Here is a 19,222-nt window from a genome sequence, read left to right on the forward strand (position 1 = left end):
GAACATTTTTATCTAGTCAACATAAGAATTTGGCCTTTTAGTGCCAATTTCACACATCCTATGGATAGCTATGAAGATAGTTTGTTTCCGGTAGAAACTCATTTTTGGAAAAAATGTTTTTAACAGGTTTTGGAACTAAGCTCTTTAATTATGGACTGCTTTATCCAAGATGTTATAAAATCTTCTTGCATTTACTATATTTATGCCAGTTCATGGCAAGAAACTTCCAGACCTCACAATCATCAGCTGGTTGCCAATCATCTTCTAGTACATTCTTCAAGACATTTCCACGAAAAACGCTTTTGTGAGGCTTCACTTATTCTAGAGAAGCTATTCCACACCACCTTTCACACAGTTCTTGACAGAATAGGACCTCAATCCAATGAAGAGATGATCATGATCATTTAAAATCTCATTCTATTCTGCATTCATTGAGATTCAGAAATCATCAGCTCCTCTTTGCTCTACCAACGTAAACCTATAGCCCAATGGTAGGTTCTGGGCATCTTCATCCTACTGGTGACCTGGCCTCAGAGACGTGAGGGCCTGGTGGTCCGGTGGACTTCAGGCCCCCTCCCCCCCCCCCAAAAAGATATATAACCCTGGTGGGTCCAGTGGGAACCCCCCAAAGGCTAGCCCTGGTGATCTAGCAGTGCCCCCCCCCCCCCAACACCACCAGACTCTCACATCTTTTGGGGAGTGGGAGGCCTGGGGTCCACCAGATCACCAAGCCCTCACATCCTGGGGAGGAGTGATTCCCAACCCTTACCGGTCTCCCCGCTCCTCCTCAACGGCATGATACAATCTTAACACCAGCTCCGAGCTGGTGTAGGGCTTGATTTGGGAGGAGTGCTCTTGTTTGGCATGCTGCCTGCTGAGCACTGGGGAGGAATGTGGGAGCCACTCTTTTGCATGCATTTACATGCTCATTGCGCCCACAGCCAGCAAGCTTGAGTTTGATGTGCTCGTTGGCTCTGAGCATTTGGCAGGAGTAAATACGGGTGCTAGTGTGGCGCTACTGGCCTCTAGCTTATGCATTTGCTTTTGAGCATCAGGGACTTAGTGAGTTTTGGCACAGGAATAAGCTACAGTAAATTAATTTTGTGTTGACAAACATTGCAATTCCCCCACTCCTTTGTGCTTCCCCCCCCCCCAGCTTTCCTTTGATCATTCTATTTCCTCCCCTCTATTATCTCCTCACTCTATCCTCTTTCATTCTTTTTAATATTGTAGGCCACTCAGACATTATTTGATGGGTGAGGTATAAATCCGTAATAAACTTGTAAATTAATCTCATAACTTGAAACTGACAAAAAAAATGGACCGAGATCTGGAAAAGTGCTCTTCAACTAGGACACATTTTTCTTTTACTATTAGTATACAAAGTTACAAGCCTTATTCAATACCTCATTGTCCATGGCATAAAGTACGATGAACTGATATTTAAGGCTTCAGTTTTCACAGATCAGTGTTTTTAACTACAAGGCCCAGTTCTGATAAATGTATGTATATAGATGCAGTGACGTTTCTAGGGGGGCTGGCACCCGGGGCGGATCGCCGATGCGCCCCCCCCCCCCCGCCCGGGTGCACGTCGCCGGGGGGTGCCGCGCGCACCTGACCTCCGTTGTTCCATGCTTCTTCTCTGCCCCGGAACAGGAAGTAACCTGTTCCGGGGCAGAGAAGAAGCATGGAACAACAGAGGACAGGCGCGCGGCCACCCCCCCCCCCCCCCCCGGCGGCGGCGTGCACCCGGGGCCGACCGCACCCACCGCCCCCCCTTAGGAACGCTATTTTATAGATATGCAATATACAGCTGTCCAGCCCTTGTAGTTAAAGTGTTAATTTATTTCTCAGAACTACACACTACGGTGCAGAAAGTGATGTCTGTCTATTTATGGGCGGTGATGTGTGCATGGGCACGGGCACTCACTATGAGAGTCTGGTAGTCATTGGGAATGTAGCTTGCAGTATCCAGAAGACAGCACATCATGCACAACTCTAAGGAGGATGCTACTAACATCAGTGAAGCTGAAAGTTGGGAGGGGCTAAAGAGGTAGGAGAAAAGTGTTGAGGTTGAGCAGCAGCAGTGAAAAGATTACATAACCATCTCCCGGTGAATTTCAGTTAGCATAAAAATTAGGCCTGAACATGACAAAATCTTAATCCTGAATGAGCAATTATTAATAGGAAGATTACACACTGATTAATGTGATTAAACACATCTAAAAAATTTCTCCCTGTACCCTCTCTCTCCCCTTCCTAACTGTGCAGCATCTCCCCTTTCCTCCCCAACAGTGTAGCATCTCTCTCAAATGTGGCTCAGAAGCGATGGTAGCAGCAATGGGAAATGCAACAGCAGGAGATGAAGCCGCACAAACACCAATGATGTGCATTCAATTATTCTTAGCTATTCTCCTTCCTCAAGCTGCATTAACATGTGGCACTTAGTTTGATTTCAACTTCCAGTGCATGGTGCACAACAGAAATCATTAACTTTTTAGTGGCTTCTCTTACTTTGATACTCATGTCTACAGATTCTCCAAGACCATCCACTGAATCTCTGTAAGTTTGAATATAGCCAACACTGAGTGCCGTCATCTGCAAGGGAAAAGTACATTAAAATGGTGAAAAAATAATTTAATTGGCAGGTCACTGCTGAACACAAACACACATCTGGCCAATACCAAGCAAATGTAGAACAGATGTACTCACAGATGATATACTCAAATGCTGTATTTAATATAATGAAAAATATTTTTGTGCTCATTTAACAATTGAGAGACTTCCACAAATCAAAAAGATTAAAGAAACTGGAACTCAACTAAGTATATATCACAGTACACAACAAATTTTTAAAAAATATTCAAACTGGTTGAAAATATATTCCAAAATAATCCAAATGCACTTGAAAATAATCACACAACCAGCCTATATCCACAGTTCATTACTGAGACCACTAATCTTCACATAACTACTACTACTAATCATTTCTATAGCGCTACAAGGCATACGCAGCGCTGTACATACACAAAAAGACAGTCCCTGCTCAAAGAGCTTACAATCTAGATAAAAACAACAAAAACAAAAAAAACGCTTCTAAACATTCTTTGGGAGGGAAGGGTAGTGGGAGTGTACAGCACAATTTTCTTTTTCATTATGTTAAAAAAAAGATTCAGTATGTTTAAAGGGTAAGCTGTGTTTTTTAAAAGAAATGTGTATATGTGTATGCTGCCTCCCAGTGATAGTTATTTTTCACATTTCTGGTGTGGTACATTGAAAACAGACAGCGGGCACTCTTGCAAAAGACCCGTGTACTAGATTTGTATTAGGAGAAGGAAAAACTTGCAATCTGTGCCATTCAATTCTAAATTATTTACAGAGGGACGGGATGGCTCAGGCACAGATACAGAATTAAAAGACAGTAGCATTAAGTCATTGGTTCACACCCAGTACAAGCTGACAAGTGTGTCTGTATGTGTTTTTATGTTAGGGAAGCTTGCACTGCAGTTCTGGGTTATTACCTTTATAAATGATGACAGTTCCAACATCTTTAGTTTTTCAGCATCTGTTTGCTTTAAATTCTCAGCTGCTTTTTCTACAAATTTAATTATTTATATCTCACCTATCATAAGGTGATGTGTCTGGCTTTTTGTGTTACATCAATCCTTATTTTGTTGCAGTAAAAATTACATTCATTCTCAGATGGAGGTTTGTTGAGGTTAGCAGGATTAAAAAAAAAAAAAGGTTTGAATAACTTTCTAAAAGTCCATAAAATAAGATGGACGAGGAAAATCCACTGCTTATTTCTAAGTTAAACAGCATAAAATGTATTGTACTGTTTTGGGATCTTGCCAGGTACTTGTAGCCTGGATTAGCCACTGTTTGAAACAGGATGCTGGGCTTGATGGACCTTAGGTCTGTCCCAATATAGCAACGCTTATGTTCTTATATTAACATTTTAATGGACTAGCATAATGGCTAGGCTTTGGGAGCACTATACCCTTCCTCAAGTCTAATCAAAATGATCAAGCTAGAGCAAAGGCCTACCACAAGGCTTACCATGAGAACCCATAACTAAATACAACACAACACCTAAACAGCTTCTATTCAGACTGTCTTACTCTACAACTCCTTGACCAGATCCTCTTGCTCTCTCTAATTAGAAAGTTGTTAGGCTGTATAGAGAGAGGTGTGACCAGCAGAAGAAAGGGGGTGTTGATGCCCCTGTATAAGTCGTTGGTGAGGCCCCACCTGGAGTATTGTGTTCAGTTTTGGAGGCCGTATCTTGTTAAGGATGTAAAAAGAATTGAAGTGGTGCAAAGAAAAGCTACGAGAATGGTATGGGATTTGCGTTACAAGACGTATGAGGAGAGACTTGCTGAACTAAACATGTATACTCTGGAGGAAAGGAGGAACAGGGGTGATATGATACAGACGTTCATATATTTGAAAGGTATTAATCTGCAAATGAACCTTTTCCGGAGATGGGAAGGTGTTAGAACGAGAGGACATGAAATGAGATTGAAGGGGGGCAGACTCAAGAAAAATGTCAGGAAGTATTTTTTCACGGAGAGAGTAGTGGATGCTTGGAATGCCCTCCCGTGGGAGGTGGTGGAAATGAAAACGGTAACGGAATTCAAACATGCGTGGGATAAGCATAAAGGAATCCTGTGCCGAAGGAATGGATCCTCAGGAGCTTAGTCAAGATCAGGAGGCGGGGCTGGTGGTTGGGAGACAGGGATAGTGCTGGACAGACTTGTACGGTCTGTGCCAGAGCCGGTGGTGGGCAGCGGGACTGGTGGTTGGGAGGCGAGGATAGTGCTGGACAGACTTGTACGGTCTGTGCCAGAGCCGGTGGTGGGTAGCGGGACTGGTGGTTGGGAGGCGAGGATAGTGCTGGACAGACTTGTACGGTCTGTGCCAGAGCCAGTGGTTGGGAGGCAGGGCTGATGGTTGGGAGGTGAGGATAGTGCTGGGCAGACTTATACGGTCTGTGCCAGAGCCGGTGGTTGGGAGGAGGGGCAGGTGGTTGGGAGGCGGGGATAGTGCTGGGCAGACTTATACGATCTGTGCCCTGAAGAGCCCAGGTACAAATCAAAGTAGGGTATACACAAAAAGCATCAAATATGAGTTATCTTGTTGGGCAGACTGGATGGACCGTGCAGGTCTTTTTCTGCTGTCATCTACTATATTACTATGTATTATTGACCCTGTTATGGCGATGCCATAACAGATCTTTGTAAGCCACATTGAGCCTGCAAATAGATGGGAAAATGTGGGATACAAGTACAGTAGATAAATAAATTTTGTCAGAAACTAAAAGTGCATCACCAATTATAATCACAGTAGTGGTATGAAGGAAATTCTGATTTAAATTTATAATTTTACTCCATTTGTCATCTTTTGTGTGTCTGGCAGTGAGTTTAAAACCCCAAGTCTGTTTCTTCATCATTTTATGATATTTATTTCACAACTTTCATTGGTAGGCTCAAGTATAGTAGGTAGTCCCAGTCGGGCTTCCGACCTGCCCACAGCAATGAAACGGTTCTTTTAACCTTAATATCTAAACTCAAACTTGAAATAGCAAACGGATACATCATCATCCTTTTACAATTTGACTTATCCAGCACTTTTGACATGGTTGACCATTCAATCCTTACCAAACTCTTGGACAAACTTGGGAACGGTGGAAACATTATCAACTGGATTAATAACTTCATTACTACCAGATCCTATCAAGTCAAAGGAGCTACAAATCTATCATCCCCATGGTCATCAGAATATGGAGTACCACAGGGATCTCCACTCTCCCTGACACTTTTCAACCTTATGATGATCCCCTTGGCCAGAATACTAACCAAACATGGTCTAAATCCTTTCATTTACGCCGATGACGTCACCATATATATCCCCTTTAAATTCAATCTATCTGAAATCCACAACAAAATCAATACTGCCATTACCACTCTAACCTCCTGGGCTAATGCTTTTAAAATGAAATTAAATAAAGAAAAAACGCAGTGCCTGGTTCTCTCTTCCCAATACTCCCCTTATCTCCCAACTACTCTCAACACCCCTGATGTCAAACTCCCCATATCTGACAACTTAAAGATACTGAGAGTAACCGATAGACAGCCATTTATCTTTTGATAACCACGCTAAACTCACCACGAAGAAAATGTTTAATATGATGTGGATATTGAAACGAGTGAAGCCATATCTCCCACTCAACACTTTCCGGAACCTGATACAGGGGAAAATTAGGTTCTTACCTTGGTAATTTTCTTTCCTTTAGTCATAGCAGATGAATCCATTACGAGTGGGTTGTGTCCATCAACCAGCAGGGGGAGATAGAGAGCACTGAAAAACCACAGTGCCTCATGGCCAGCTAGCTCCATCTGCCTCTTCAGCATTTGAAGCTTCCAAAGCAGTGTTACACCGCAAAGCATAATAACATGAACTTTCCTCACAGCGGATGAACGCCCCAAAACTGGAGCTATAAAGCAAAGGAGGGAATGAACTCATCGTCCTGGAACTGAACAGAAATCCTGAAGACTGTTTTCCAACTTCTCCCAATGAGGAAATGTATCTACAGGAAAAACTGAACATAATGTATCAAAGCAATCCCTAGATAGGGTGGGAACAAGCCACACCACGTGCCAGCGCGTCTCTCCTGGCAGCCACATCCAGCCTGTAATGTTGGGCAAAAGACAGCTTTGAAGCCCAAGTAGCTGCACTACATATCTCTTGAAGAGAGAGAGTCCAGTTTCAGCCCAAGAAGAGGAAATCGCTCTTGTGGAATGTGCCTTAAAGGCTTCAGGCGGAGGCCGGCCAGATAGCAGATATACTGAAAAGATAGCTTCTTTGAGCCAACGGGCTATAGTGGCCTTAGACGCTGGAGACCCTCTGCACGGACCTGACAAAAGAACAAAAAGATGGTCAGAGGTCCTGAAGGCATTTGACATGCTGTTACGTTCCTCACCTGGTTCCAGGCCTGTGCGGCCGATTCGCCGGCGAGGCGCGGTCCGGCAGAGATAGCCGGCTATTTTGGATGTGGTTTATCCAGGACGGGTCTGTTTCCTATTTCTGGCAGCCGTCATCTTGGTTGGATCAAGGACAGAAGCCATCTTGGCTAGCTCATGAGGGGGCAGCCATATTGTATACGAGAACAGGAAGGAAGCCCATATTTGGGCATTGTGCTACTCTGCTGATGGGGCAGCCATCTTGGATCAGCTGCTCATGCTTGAGCCTAATTCCTTCCCTACTTAAGGCACTGCCTCCAGCCCTTCGTTGCTTCGGCTTCTGCTGCATAGAGGTTGTGGTCCAGATCCGTGTTCCTTGTTGGTTCCTGTTTCCAGTATTTTCGGTGTTCCAGACCTTGGTTTGTTTCCTGACCACGCGTTGCTGCCTGCCTCTGACCCTGGACTGTGTTTTGACTATTCTCAGCTCTACTGTTTTCCTGGCTTTTGGACTGGGTCTGCGGTCCTGTAACCCCGCCGATTCTGGAAGTCCTGCCGGCCGCTTGAACCCAGGGGCTCAACTCCTGGGGAATAGTGGCTAAGTGCAGGTGATGCTAGGGGTTGTCTGGCTGCCTGACCAAGTGCGGTGCACTCCATCTTCGCCGTGCTCAGTCGGGGCACAAGGGCTCACATCCCCAGTCATAACCCATGCGCAGATATTGCAACAGAGCCCTTCCCACATCCAGATGGTGCAACTGCCCATAGGCTTCTGGAAACTCCTCTTTAGAAAAGGAGGGCAGGAAAATAGGCTGGTTTAGGTGAAACGCTGAAGCCACCTTAGGCATGAAGGAAGGCACCGTACGTACCATTACTCCGGACTCTGAGAATTGCAGAAATGGGTCTCAACAGGATAGTGCCTGGAGCTCAGATACCCGTCTTGCCGATGTCACGGCCACCAAAAAGACCATCTTTAAGGTCACATCCTTCTCTGAAGCTCACCTAAGCGGCTCGAAGGGCAAACAGTGAAGGGCCTTTAAAACTAACCCCAGGTTCCAGGCAGGACACGGGACCCGCACGGGAGGATGGAGCCGAAGCACCCTAACTACTTAACATTTCTAAAGCGCTACTAGGGTTACCCCTCTAAGAAACCGTGTCACATCCGGGCAAGCAGCCAGAGAGAGGCCAGCGACCTTCCCTTGAAAACATGCTAAGGCTGCCACTTGAACATGCAGGGAATTATAGGCCAAGACTTTTTGTAAACCATCCTGCAAAAAGTCAAGTATCGGCGAGACAGAAGCCCGAATGGGTGTAATCGCTTTAGAAGCACACGAAGCTTCAAATTGGCGCCAAATCCTGGCATAAGCCACGGAAGTGGAACGCTTGCAGGCCTGTAGGAGAGTGGAAACGACTTTACTGGAATATCCCTCGTCTCTCAATTGCGCCCTCTCAATAACCATGCCGTAAGACCAAAGTGGCAGGCGTCCTCCATGGTCACCGGGCCCTGTGACAACAGGTTCGGTACCAGAGGTAACAGGAGGGGATCTTCTACCAGCATCCGCCGGAGGTCTGCATACCACGGCCTCCTGGGCCAATCCGGGGCAATGAGAACCACCTCTCCTTGGTGTAGCTGAATCCGCAGGAGTACTCGCTCTATCAAGGGCCATGGAGGGAACACATACAGGAGGCCCTGAGGCCAGGGTTGAGCCAAGGCATCCAACCCTGCCGAGCGAGGATCTCTCCGTCTGCTGTAGAAGCACGGGACTTTGGCATTTGCGCTTGACGCCATAAGATCCATTACGGGCTTTCCCCATTTGGCACATATCTGCAGGAATACTTCGTCTGCAAGTTCCCACTCAGCTGGGTCGATTTGATTCCTGCTCAGATAATCGGCTTGCACGTTGCTCTGACCTGCAATATGAGCTGCTGACAGAAACTGCAGATGACGCTCGGCCCAGTGGCAAATCTGTGCGGCCTGCGCTGCTAGTGCTATGCACTGAGTTCCTCCTTGGCGATTTATGTAGGCCACTACTGTCATGTTGTCCGACAGAACTCTGAAAGCCAATCCTTCCAGGGTCAATTGAAAGGCCAGAAGCGCCTGGAAAATCAATTTCAACTCCAAGCAATTGATGGACCACTCCGACTCCTCGGGTGTCCAAAGACCCTAGGCATGCCTTCCCCGGCAATGTGTACCCCAGCCCTTGAGGCTGGCATCTGTTACCACCAGGCAGCAATCGGGGAGCACTAGCGGCATTCCGCACCGCAGCATGCTGTCTGAGAGCCACCACTCCATACTGAGCCGGGCCGCAAGGAGCCACGCGAGTCTGCATTAATAATCCTGAGATATTGGAGACCATCGTTGAAGCAGGGAACACTGCAGAGGTCTCAGGTGCGCTCTCGCCCAAGGCACCACTTCCAAAGTGGGCGTCATCGACCCCAACAGCTGGACTATGTCCCAAGCTCGCGGGCGAGGCATCCTCAGGAGCAGACGGACCTGGTTCTGAAGCTTGCACCGCCTTTGCTCGGGTAGAAGACCATCCCCGAGGCTGTGTTGAACTGGACCCCCAAATATTCTAGAGATTGAGAGGGGATCAGGTGACTTTTGGCTATATTGACGACCCAGCCCAGAGATTGCAGTACTGAGACCACTCTGGCTGTAACCTGATGACTCTCTTCTGCAGAGTCTGCTCTGATGAGCCAGTCATCTAGGTACGGGAGAACCCGGATACCCTCTCGCCTGAGAAAAGCAGCTACTACCACCATTACCGTGGAAAAGGTTCGGGGAGCTGTGGCGAGGCCAAAAGGCAAGGCCCGAAACTGGAAATGTTTTCCCATCACCGCAAAACGCAGAAACCTCTGGTGCGGGGACCAAATTGGTATGTGCAAGTAAGCTTCTTTCAGGTCCAGAGACGTGAGAAACTCTCCTGGCTGTACCGCCACTATGACGGAGCGCAGGGTTTCCATGTGAAAATGCCGCACGTTCAGAGATTTGTTGACTTCTTTTAAATCTAGGATAGGCCGAAAAGACCCGCCTTTTCGCGGCACCACGAAGTAAATGGAGTAACGGCCAGAGCCGCATTCGGCGGGAGGCACGGGGAAAACCGCCCCTATGTGAATCAAGCCTTGCAAGGTCTCCTCTACCGCCGCCCGTTTGGCAGCAGAACCGCATCGGGACTCCACAAACACGTCTCTTACCGGGGCATGGAATGCTATTCTGTAGCCTTCTCTGATCAGGTCCAAGACCCACTGATCTGAGGTAATCTTGGCCCACCATCATTGAGAGGGTCGCCCTTGAACTCCAGGTCTTGAGCCTGCTGCTGCAGAACGTTTGTCCGAGCAAAAGGAGTTACTCTGCTGAAAACGAGCACGCGAAGTGAACCCAGCAGAACGCCCCAGGCGGTACCTTCTAGCTTCACGGAAGCGAGGTCTGTAAGAGGAGGGAAACGCCTGACCCTTGGAAGAAGGCCACAGCCTATCCTCGGGTAAGCGCTGGGGTTTGGCACCCCCCAGGCCTTTCACAATTTTCTCCAACTCCTCACCAAACAGGAGAAGGCCTTGAAAGGGCAACTTCACCAACCTTTGCTTAGAGGCCATGTCAGCTGCCCAATGCCGTAGCCACAGAAGACAGCGAGCCCCCACCGCTACAGCCATCTGTTTAGCCAAAGCTCTGACCAGATCATAAAGAGCGTCAGTCAAAAATGACAAGGCCGACTCCATCCGCGGTGCCAGCTCCGTAAGGGACTCCGCTCCATCTCCGGGCTGTTCCACTGCCTGTTGTAACCAAGCGAGGCAGGCTTTGGCAGCATAGCAGCTGCATGCAGACGCCCGTAAGGATAGGCCTGGACCGTTTCGTAGCTGCCTCCAGGCGACGGTCCTGCATGTCCTTCAGGGCAACTCCTCCTTCCACTGGGAGGGTAGTTTTCTTTGTCACAGCCGTGACCAGGGCATCCACTTTAGGCACTGCTAGACGCGCCAAATGCTCCTCATTTAGAGGGTATAATTGCCCCACAGCCCTGGCAACCTTCAAAGGCCCCTCGGGGTCAGCCCATTGAGCCGTGATAAGCTCTTGGATGGAGTCACGCAAAGGAAAGGCTCGAGCAGGTTTCTTAGTACTTGCCATCCTCGGATTACCGGAGTACTCCTAGGGTCAGCTATAGAGAGGACCTGCAAGGCATCAGTAATAAGCGCTGGCAGCTCATCGTGGTGGAAAATCCTCACCGCGGAAGGATCATCTGGATCCGGGGGCAATCCTGCACCTTCTTCTGACTCTCCAGACCACGAAGGCCTGCCAGACCCCTCAGAGTCCTCACATCCCGACCAGGGGGGGGGGGGGGTGCGCCACTCTCTGAAGGGGAATCCACCCTTCTGCGGTTGTCTTGCGGCCATCTGTCAGGGGAAAACGTGCCTGACGGTAATCCAAGGCCAGACTCCACAGGAAGGACCCCTGCGGAAGAGCTCTTTTTAACATGTATGCATTATGCAGCAATAAAACAAATTCAGGGGAGAATGGCTCACCCTGGCCTCCTGGTTCCAATCCGGGGGAAACAGCTCTTTTATTAGCCTCTACATGAGGCGCCCCTCGAGGCTCAAACCCCTCCGCCACAGCGGGGGTCGCACCATGGTGTTCCAAAATGGCGCCCGCTGCCAGCTCCACGGAGCGGGAAGGAACATCGCTCGCCATGCTCAGGCTGGCTCTACCGTCTGAAAAGAACGCCTTACAGAGTCACGCTGCAGATTTGCGCTTGCCACAAATGGAACAGCGCTTAACTTTCTCAGCAGCCATCGCCGAAAATGGCGGAAATCCAAAATGGCGGATTCGCGCCAAAATCGTCCCGACCGCGGGCCCTCCCCGGAGGAGCTACAAAATGCTCTTACCTCACCAGACCGAGTCTTCGAGCTCCGGTCATGCTGCACAATCAGAAGAAAACCTCTTTTTTGGACTCGCAGCGCCAAAGCGCGATGCGACTTTTTTTTTTTTTTTTTACGCTATGAGGGAAGTTTGAGGCAACAGCGAAAGACGCAAATTTCCAACTCCGGAGATTAGTAGTGTGGGAAAGGCAGGGAAAGGGCGAACCTATGTGCCTGCATCCACAGCGTGGGCAAAGACAGGGACAGGGCTTGCCTATTTGTCTACTTCCACATCGGGGGCCGGGTAAGGCAGGGAAAAGGCTAATCTATTTGCCTTTAAAGTGGGCACCATCAGCCACAACACCCCTGTTACAACTGGCAAAAGCACAGGAGCCACCCCAAGCAGATTTTCTGAAGGAGCTTGATCAAGCTGCAAGGGGTAGCATTGTATATTAATGAGAGCCTTGACTCAGATAGATTACAAATTCAGCAGGACACAAATCACACCTTTGAATCATTGTGGGTTGAAATTCCATGTATAAAAGGGAAAAAAAGGGGATAGGAGTGTACTACCGTCCGCCTCACCAGGATGAGCAGGTAGACGCAGAAATGATAAAAGAAATCGGAGACGCGAACAAAATGGGCAATGTGATAATAATGGGTGACTTCAACTATCCAAATATAGACTGGGTAAATGTAACATCGGGACACGCTACAGAGGTACAATTCCTTGATGAAATCAAGGACACCTTTATGGAGCAGCAGGTGCAGGAGCCGACGAGAGAAAGAAAAATTCTAGACTTGGTCCTTAGTGGAGCGCATGATCTGGTGAGGGACGTTATGGTACTGGGGCCGTTTGTTAACAGTGATCATAATATGATCAGTTTTGATATCGACCTTGAAGTAACTGTACACAGAAAGTCAAATACGCTAGCGTTTAACTTTAAAAAGGGAGACTATGATAAAATGAGAAGAACGGTATAAAAAAAAAAAAAAAAAACTTAGGGGGGCAACTGAGAGAGTAAAAACTGTACAACAGGCGTGGACGCTGTTCAAAAATACCATCCTGCAGGCCCAGGCCATACATATTCCGCGAATTAGAAAAGAAAGACGGAAGTCCAAAAGACAGCCGGCCTGGTTGAAAAGTGAGGTGAAGGAAGCTATTAGGGCTAAAAGAAACGCCTTCAGAAAATGAAAGAAGGAACCGTCTGAAAATAACAAGCAGCAGCATATGCAAGGCGCAAATAAAGAAGGCCAAGAGGGATTACGAAAAAAAGATAGCATTAGAGGCAAAAAAAACATAGAAAAACTTTTTTCGGTATATTAAAAGCAGGAAGCCGGCAAAAGATTCTGTTGGGCCGCTGGATGACCAAGGGGTAAAAGGGGCGATCAAGGAAGACAAAGACGTAGAGAGACTGAATGAATTCTTTGCTTTGGTCTTCACCGAGGAAGATTTGGGTTGGATACCGGTGTCGGAAGTGGTATTTCAAGCGGACGAGTCGGAGAAACTTACTGACTTCATGGTAAACCTGGAGGACGTAATGGGGCAGTTCAGCAAACTGAAGAGTAGCAAATCTCCTGGACCGGATGGTATTCATCCTAGAGTACTGATAAAACTGAAAAATGAGCTTGCGGAGCTACTGCTAGTGATATGCAACTTATCCTTAAAATCGAGCATGGTACCGGAAGATTGGAGGATGGCCAATGTAACGCCGATTTTTAAAAAAGGCTCCAGGGGAGATCCGGGAAATTATAGACCGGTGAGTCTGACGTCAGTGCCGGGGAAAATGGTAGAGGCTATTATTAAAAACAAAATTACAGAGCACATCAGAGGACAAGAATTACTGAGACCAAGTCAGCACGGCTTTTGTGTGGGGAAATCTTGCCTGACCAATTTACTTCAATTCTTTGAAGGAGTAAACAAACATGTGGACAAAGGGGAACCGGTTGATATTGTGTATCTGGATTTTCAAAAGGCGTTTGACAAGGTACCTCATGAAAGACTACAGAGGAAATTGGAGGGTCATGGGATAGGAGGAAATGTCCTATTGTGGATTAAAAACTGGTTGAAGGATAGGAAACAGAGAGTGGGGTTAAATGGGCAGTATTCACAATGGAGAAGGGTAGTTAGTGGGGTTCCTCAGGGGTCTGTGCTAGGACCGCTGCTTTTTAATATATTTATAAATGATTTAGAGATGGGAGTAACTAGCAAGGTAATTAAATTTGCTGATGACACAAAGTTATTCAAAGTTGTTAAATCGCGACAGGATTGTGAAAAATTACAAGAGGGCCTTACGAGACTGGGAGACTGGGCCGCTAACGTTTAATGTGAGCAAGTGCAAGGTGAAGCATGTGGGAAAAAAGAACCCGAATTATAGCTATGTCATGCAAGGTTCCACGTTAGGAGTTACGGACCAAGAAAGGGATCTGGGTGTCGTCGTCGATAATACACTGAAACCTTCTGCTCAGTGTGCTGCTGCGGCTAGGAAAGCGAATAGAATGTTGGGTATTATTAGGAAAGGTATGGAAAACAGGTGTGAGGATGTTATAATGCCGTTGTATCGCTCCGTGGTGCGACCGCACCTTGAGTATTGTGTTCAATTCTGGTCGCCGCATCTCAAGAAAGATATAGTAGAATTGGAAAAGGTGCAGCGAAGGGCAACTAAAATGATAGCGGGGATGGGACGACTTCCCTATGAAGAAAGATTAAGGAGGTTAGGGCTATTCAGCTTGGAGAAGAGACGGCTGAGGGGAGACATGATAGCGGTATATAAAATAATGAGTGGAGTGGAACAGGTGGATGTGAAGCATCTGTTCACACTTTCCAAAAATACTAGGACTAGGGGGCATGCGATGAAACTACAGTGTGGTAAATTTAAAACAAATCGGAGAAAATCTTTCTTCACCCAACGTATAATTAAACTCTGGAATTCGTTGCCGAGAAAGTGGTGAAGGCGGTTAGCTTAGCAGAGTTTAAAAAGGGGTTGGACGGTTTCCTAAAGGACAAGTCCATAAACCGCTACTAAATGGACTTGGGAAAAATCCACAATTCCGGGAATAACATGTATAGAATGTTTGTACGTTTGGGAAGCTTGCCAGGTGCCCTTGGCCTGGATTGGCCGCTGTCGTGGACAGGATGCTGGGCTCGATGGACCCTTGGGTCTTTTCCCAGTATGGCATTACTTATGTACTTATGCACCCTGCTGGAGAGATAGAGAATACTGGAGAGGCAGATGGAGCGAGCTGGCCTTGAGGCACTATGGTTTTTCAGTGCTCTCTATCTCCCCCTGCTGGTTGATGGACACAACCCACTCGTAATGGATTCATCTGCTTGATCACAAGGAATCTACAGTTATTACCCACGCCGACTACTGCAACAGTGTCTTTTTAGGATGCAAAACCCAAATACTGAAGAGACTCCAAACTGCCCAAAACACGGCTGCCAGACTTATTTTTGGCAAATCAAAATTCGAAAGTGCATCACCTCTTCGAGCAAAGCTTCACTGGCTCCCCATCAAAGAAAGAATAAATTTTAATGTAAACCCCCTGGTGGCAGAGCAAGATATTACAATTATGGTACCAAATATGTCACAGTGTTTCCCCAAAATGACTCAACACCAACCAGGGAGTTTAACAATAAAAAGAAAATATTTTCTTTATTATTTGAATTATATTTAAATGCTAATGAAATCTTACCAACTTGCAAATTTAACATATGTATTTTAATTACAGGTTTGCAACCAGGGGCGTAGGCAGACACCCAATTTTGGGTGGGCCTGGCCCAAGATGGGTGGGCAGAACTCCACCCTGTCCCACGAGTGATTTGGTCTCTCCCTCTCTTACCTGCATAACATATGGCCTCTTAAACATCCCCCTCCCCCCATACCTTTTAAAGAGCAGATTTTCACTGGCAGCAAGCAGCAAATAATACACACTGCTCATGTTGGCACTACAGCCTTCCCTCTGATGCAACTTCCTGTTCCGCATAGGTGGGAATACATCAGAGGGAAGGCTGGTATGCAGGAAGGACAGGAATTTTCAGCTGGTGGGGCTTGGGAATCCCTGCCAGACACTTCATAGGTGTGCTGCTACTGGGTGGGCCTGAGCCCAAACCCTTGGCTATGCCACTGTTTGCAACACAAATCAGTTTAGTCTCTAGAAACATGGACAGCATTTTCAGATACATATAAATATTAGTTACATAAATCATTTAAGTACATTCAATTCCACAAAGCACCAGACTCTTCAAAGTCTCCCCTCTCCTGTCCCTCAGACCACTGGAGACCCCCAAGGATCCCAACATGTAAGTTTTCCTCTACTCTTTTTTTCTTCTTCTTCTAGTTATCTCTCACTTATTGTTCAGGTTTCCTTTACTATTTTCTCTTATGTGCACTTTTTAAAATAGTTTCAGTCACTTAGCTGCTCTTTTTGTTTTCTCTCTCCAGCTCTCTTGAACAGTGGGCGCCTTTTCTTTCAGGTGATGATCTCCAGCATCAACTTCCTTCCAGTCTTTCCCTAGTAACATGTTCTCACCAATAGAGCTCTCTCCCAACTGCCAGCCTGAGCTGTTTGTCACATGTGGAACACTCAGCGCATACACACAGACTACTGCACTGCTCACTGTCTCTACACCAGATCTAGAAGGAGCCAGGTAATCTTTTCAAATTTAATCCATAGGGTTACATTAAGATCAACACAATGACCCACAAGATCATCCACGGTGAATCCTCTAGCTATATGAATTAATTGATCGACCTCCCTGCTAGAAACAGATCTATTTCTTCATGAACTTATCTTAACCTACACCTTCCCAATTGTAGAGGAATTAAATACAAGTCCTACAACGCATCCAGTTTCTCCTTTTTGGGCAGCTAGCTTTGGAACTCTATACCCAGACCAATCCGATTAATAAACGACTTCTTGCCCTTTAGAAAAATGCTGAAAGCTCATCTCTTTAAGCAAGCCTACCCAAATGCCCCAACCTAATCTCGCCAACTTCCACCCCCAATTCTGTTCTGACTTAAATACCAACCTCCCATCCTTCTCTTTCCATCTCTTCTTAATTTTTATCCCTCCTTACCCTTTCTCCCAAATTACACTATCCTATCCTGTCTACCCTCTTTTATCCTAGTCATATATTATCTAGCTCAACTTATCATACACTAAGCCCAACTTTACATTGTTTTACTACTGTTTTATTAAAATTGTATTAACTTTGTATTTCAAATTACTATGTAAGCCGCATTGAGCCTGCATTGTGTGGGAAAGCACGGGGTACAAATGTAATAATAATAATAGTTACTACTACTACTACTTATTTCTATAGCGCTACTAGACGTACGCAGCGCTGTACACTTGAACATGAAGAGACAGTCCCTGCTCGACAGAGCTTACAATCTAATTAGGACAAACAGGACAAACAAAAGATAAGGGAATATTAAAGTAAGGATGATAAAATAAAATAAGGTAGTTATTAATTTACTCAATTTTTTAGTCCATTCTCCCAACAATGCCTAGATCGGGTTTCAAAAATAACATTCACAACAACAGTTAATAATAAAAACAGTCAAACACAGGTTTCTTAAAGATCCTCAGCACAATTAAAATAGATAAATTTTTACAGCCTTTCAAAAACCCCAATAAATCATAAACCGATCTTATAATAGAAGGCAACCTATTCTATAACCAAATCAAAAAAATTTGAATACTCTCATGCCTGGGCACATCCCAACAGAAGAGCCTTAGCAGAGGGCAAAACAAAACGTGTCTCACTCTGTGAGCGAAGCAATCGCTTGGGAACATAGTTTGGCGGTTTATCACAGACATGTAGGAGCTTGAAAAACCTTGATAAAACGATAGAGGGGATGGGACGACTTCCCTATGAGGAAAGGCTAAAGTGGCTATGGCTCTTCAGCTTGAAGAAGAGAAGGCTGAGCGGACATACGATAGAGGTGTGGAAACTGATGAGTGGAACAGAATGGGTGGACGTGAATCGTTTGTTAACTCTTTCCAAAAATACTAGGACTAGGGGGCACACAATGAAGATATTAAGTAGCAAATTTAAAACAAATAGGAGAAAATATTTATTCACTCAGCTCTGGAATTCATTGCCAGTAAATGTGGCAAAAGCAGTTAGCTTAGCAGGGTTTTTAAAAACCGTTTAGATAACTTCCTAAAAGAAAAGTCCAAATGTAATTATTAAGATGGACTTGGGGAAAATCCACTGCTTATTTCTAGGATAAGCAGCATAAAATGTATTGTACTGTTTTGCTATCTTGCCAGGTACTTCTAACCTGAATTGGCCACTGCTGGAAACAGGATAATGGGCTTGATGGACCTTCAGTCTGTCCAAATATGGCAACACTTATGTTCTTAAGGGGCAATCTCATTTGATCAGTCTCAACTGGAAGATCGACTCAAGAAAAGCAATCAGCATTCACTTCCAGAACAGGGCAGGGGGGCCTCATCAGTAGGCAAAATGTCCACATTGCGCCTGGCTTCTTCAACAGTGTCAAAAAGCTGCATCTAGCCTCCATGAATAATGTGAAACCGAGCAGGATACAGTAGTGCAAATTTTCTGCTCAAACAACTGTGAGCAGAGCAGGGCAAAACTGCGTGTCCTGGACAACACCCCGCTGATTAGAAATTAGAAAGCCATGGGACAGCAGGCAATGTCCTATTGTGGATTCAAAACTGGTTAAGTGAGAGAAAACAGACAGTAAGGTTAAATGGTCAGTATTCTCAATGGAGTAAGGTAGATAATGGGTTTCCCCAGAGGTCTGTAATGGGACCACTGCTTTTTAACATATTTATAAATGATTTAGAGATGGGAGTAACTAGTGACGTAGTTAAATTTGCTGATAACACAAAGTTATTCAAAGTTATTAAATTGCAAGAGGATTGTGAAAAATTGCAAGATGACCTTATGGGACTGGGAGACTGGGCATTCAAAAGGTAGATGACGTTTAATGTGAGCAAGTGCAAAGAGATTCATGTGGGAAAGAGAAACCCAAACTACCAAATTAAGAGTCACTGACCAGGAAAGAGATCTAGGTGTCATCGTTGATGATATGTTGAAACCCTCTGCTCTGGGTGCGGCAGCAGCTAAGAAAGCAAATAGAACGTTAGGTATCATTAGGAATGTTCCCTCTTTCTCCACCTGCTGGTAGATGGTCACAACCCCAGTAGCCTCTGGATTCATCTGCTACTGGCACTAAGGAATGGTAGGATACCTACGATAAAGAACTTTCAGAGCATTTTCCTGAAGGTTCAAAGGCCTTTGTCATGGCCTGTAACTTCCATTTTAACCCAGTCAGCATCAGGATAAGTACTTGCTTAAAGCCTACCTCTTCAATGCTGCGTTCGGCACCTAACCCTTACCGTTCAGTGAATCCAGACTGCCCCAATTTGACTGCCCC

The 19,222-nt window shown here is 46.0% G+C and overlaps 1 protein-coding gene across 1 annotated transcript in view; it reads right to left on the bottom strand.

The window, feature by feature from the left end:
- The window catches only part of BORCS6 (BLOC-1 related complex subunit 6), an 84,196-nt gene that overhangs the window by 15,426 nt on the left and 49,548 nt on the right, over positions 1–19,222 (bottom strand). The window contains exon 3 of the mRNA XM_030206693.1: positions 2,515–2,598. Coding sequence (XP_030062553.1) covers positions 2,515–2,598 — 84 coding nt within the window. The remainder of the gene's footprint in view (positions 1–2,514; positions 2,599–19,222) is intronic.

The sequence above is a fragment of the Microcaecilia unicolor genome, chromosome 6 (genome assembly GCF_901765095.1).
Source record: "Microcaecilia unicolor chromosome 6, aMicUni1.1, whole genome shotgun sequence".
Lineage (NCBI taxonomy): Eukaryota > Metazoa > Chordata > Amphibia > Gymnophiona > Siphonopidae > Microcaecilia > Microcaecilia unicolor.